The 644-nt window shown below is 58.1% G+C and overlaps 1 protein-coding gene across 1 annotated transcript in view; it reads right to left on the bottom strand.

The window, feature by feature from the left end:
- Positions 1–644, bottom strand: part of EMH_0038560 (uncharacterized protein) — a gene marked incomplete at both ends in the record, with an annotated part of 11,195 nt that overhangs the window by 3,737 nt on the left and 6,814 nt on the right. Inside the window, 1 exon segment of the mRNA XM_013495310.1 lies at positions 269–579. Within this exon segment, the coding sequence (XP_013350764.1) occupies positions 269–579 (311 nt within the window).

Raw genomic sequence — 644 nt, 5'->3', positions numbered from 1 at the left:
AAGATGCGCTGCGGGAAATAGCTGCTGGGCTGCGGCAGCCCTTGCTGCTGCTGCTGCTGCTGCTGCTGCTGCTTGCTGCTGCATCTCCACTGGGTACCCCCCCCTCGGTGAGGTGAGCGAGGAGATAGGGGAGAAACCAAGCGAAGAGGTCGCAGAGCTGCGGCGTGCAGTTGAGCCAGAAAGGGGACTGGCTGTGCAGCATGAGTGTCTTAGCTGCTTTGAAGGCCCCCCAGTGTTCTTCTCCTGGGGGCATATCAAGGGCCCCCACCTGTGCCTGCTGCCGCTGCAGCAGCTGCTGCTGCTCCTCAGCATAATCATGTCTATACACTGCAGTAACCTCTAGCTTCTCTATGAACGGCTCCCAGCACCCCGCCTTCGCGTTCAGATAGTCAAGGTTGCAGCAGAAATCTCGCAGCGCTATCTGCAGCTGAGCTGATGTTATATCGAAGACAAGGCCCCCTGCTGCTAGCCGCAGCTGCAGCACAGGCAGCACAGAGGAACGCAGATCATCCAGAAGCAGCAAGTGGGCACCCTCAACACATAAAGATATCTTCGCTGTGCGCTCGACAACAGGCAGAGCTGCAGGCTGAGATACACGTCTATCCCCATCTTCTTGTTGCTCCTGCTGCTGCAACTGCTGCTGC

The sequence above is a fragment of the Eimeria mitis genome, genomic scaffold (genome assembly GCF_000499745.2).
Source record: "Eimeria mitis Houghton genomic scaffold, Emh_scaff1511, whole genome shotgun sequence".
NCBI classification, from domain to species: domain Eukaryota; phylum Apicomplexa; class Conoidasida; order Eucoccidiorida; family Eimeriidae; genus Eimeria; species Eimeria mitis.
Note: the sequence above shows the minus strand (reverse complement) of the source record. Positions and strands in the feature narration are given on the sequence as shown.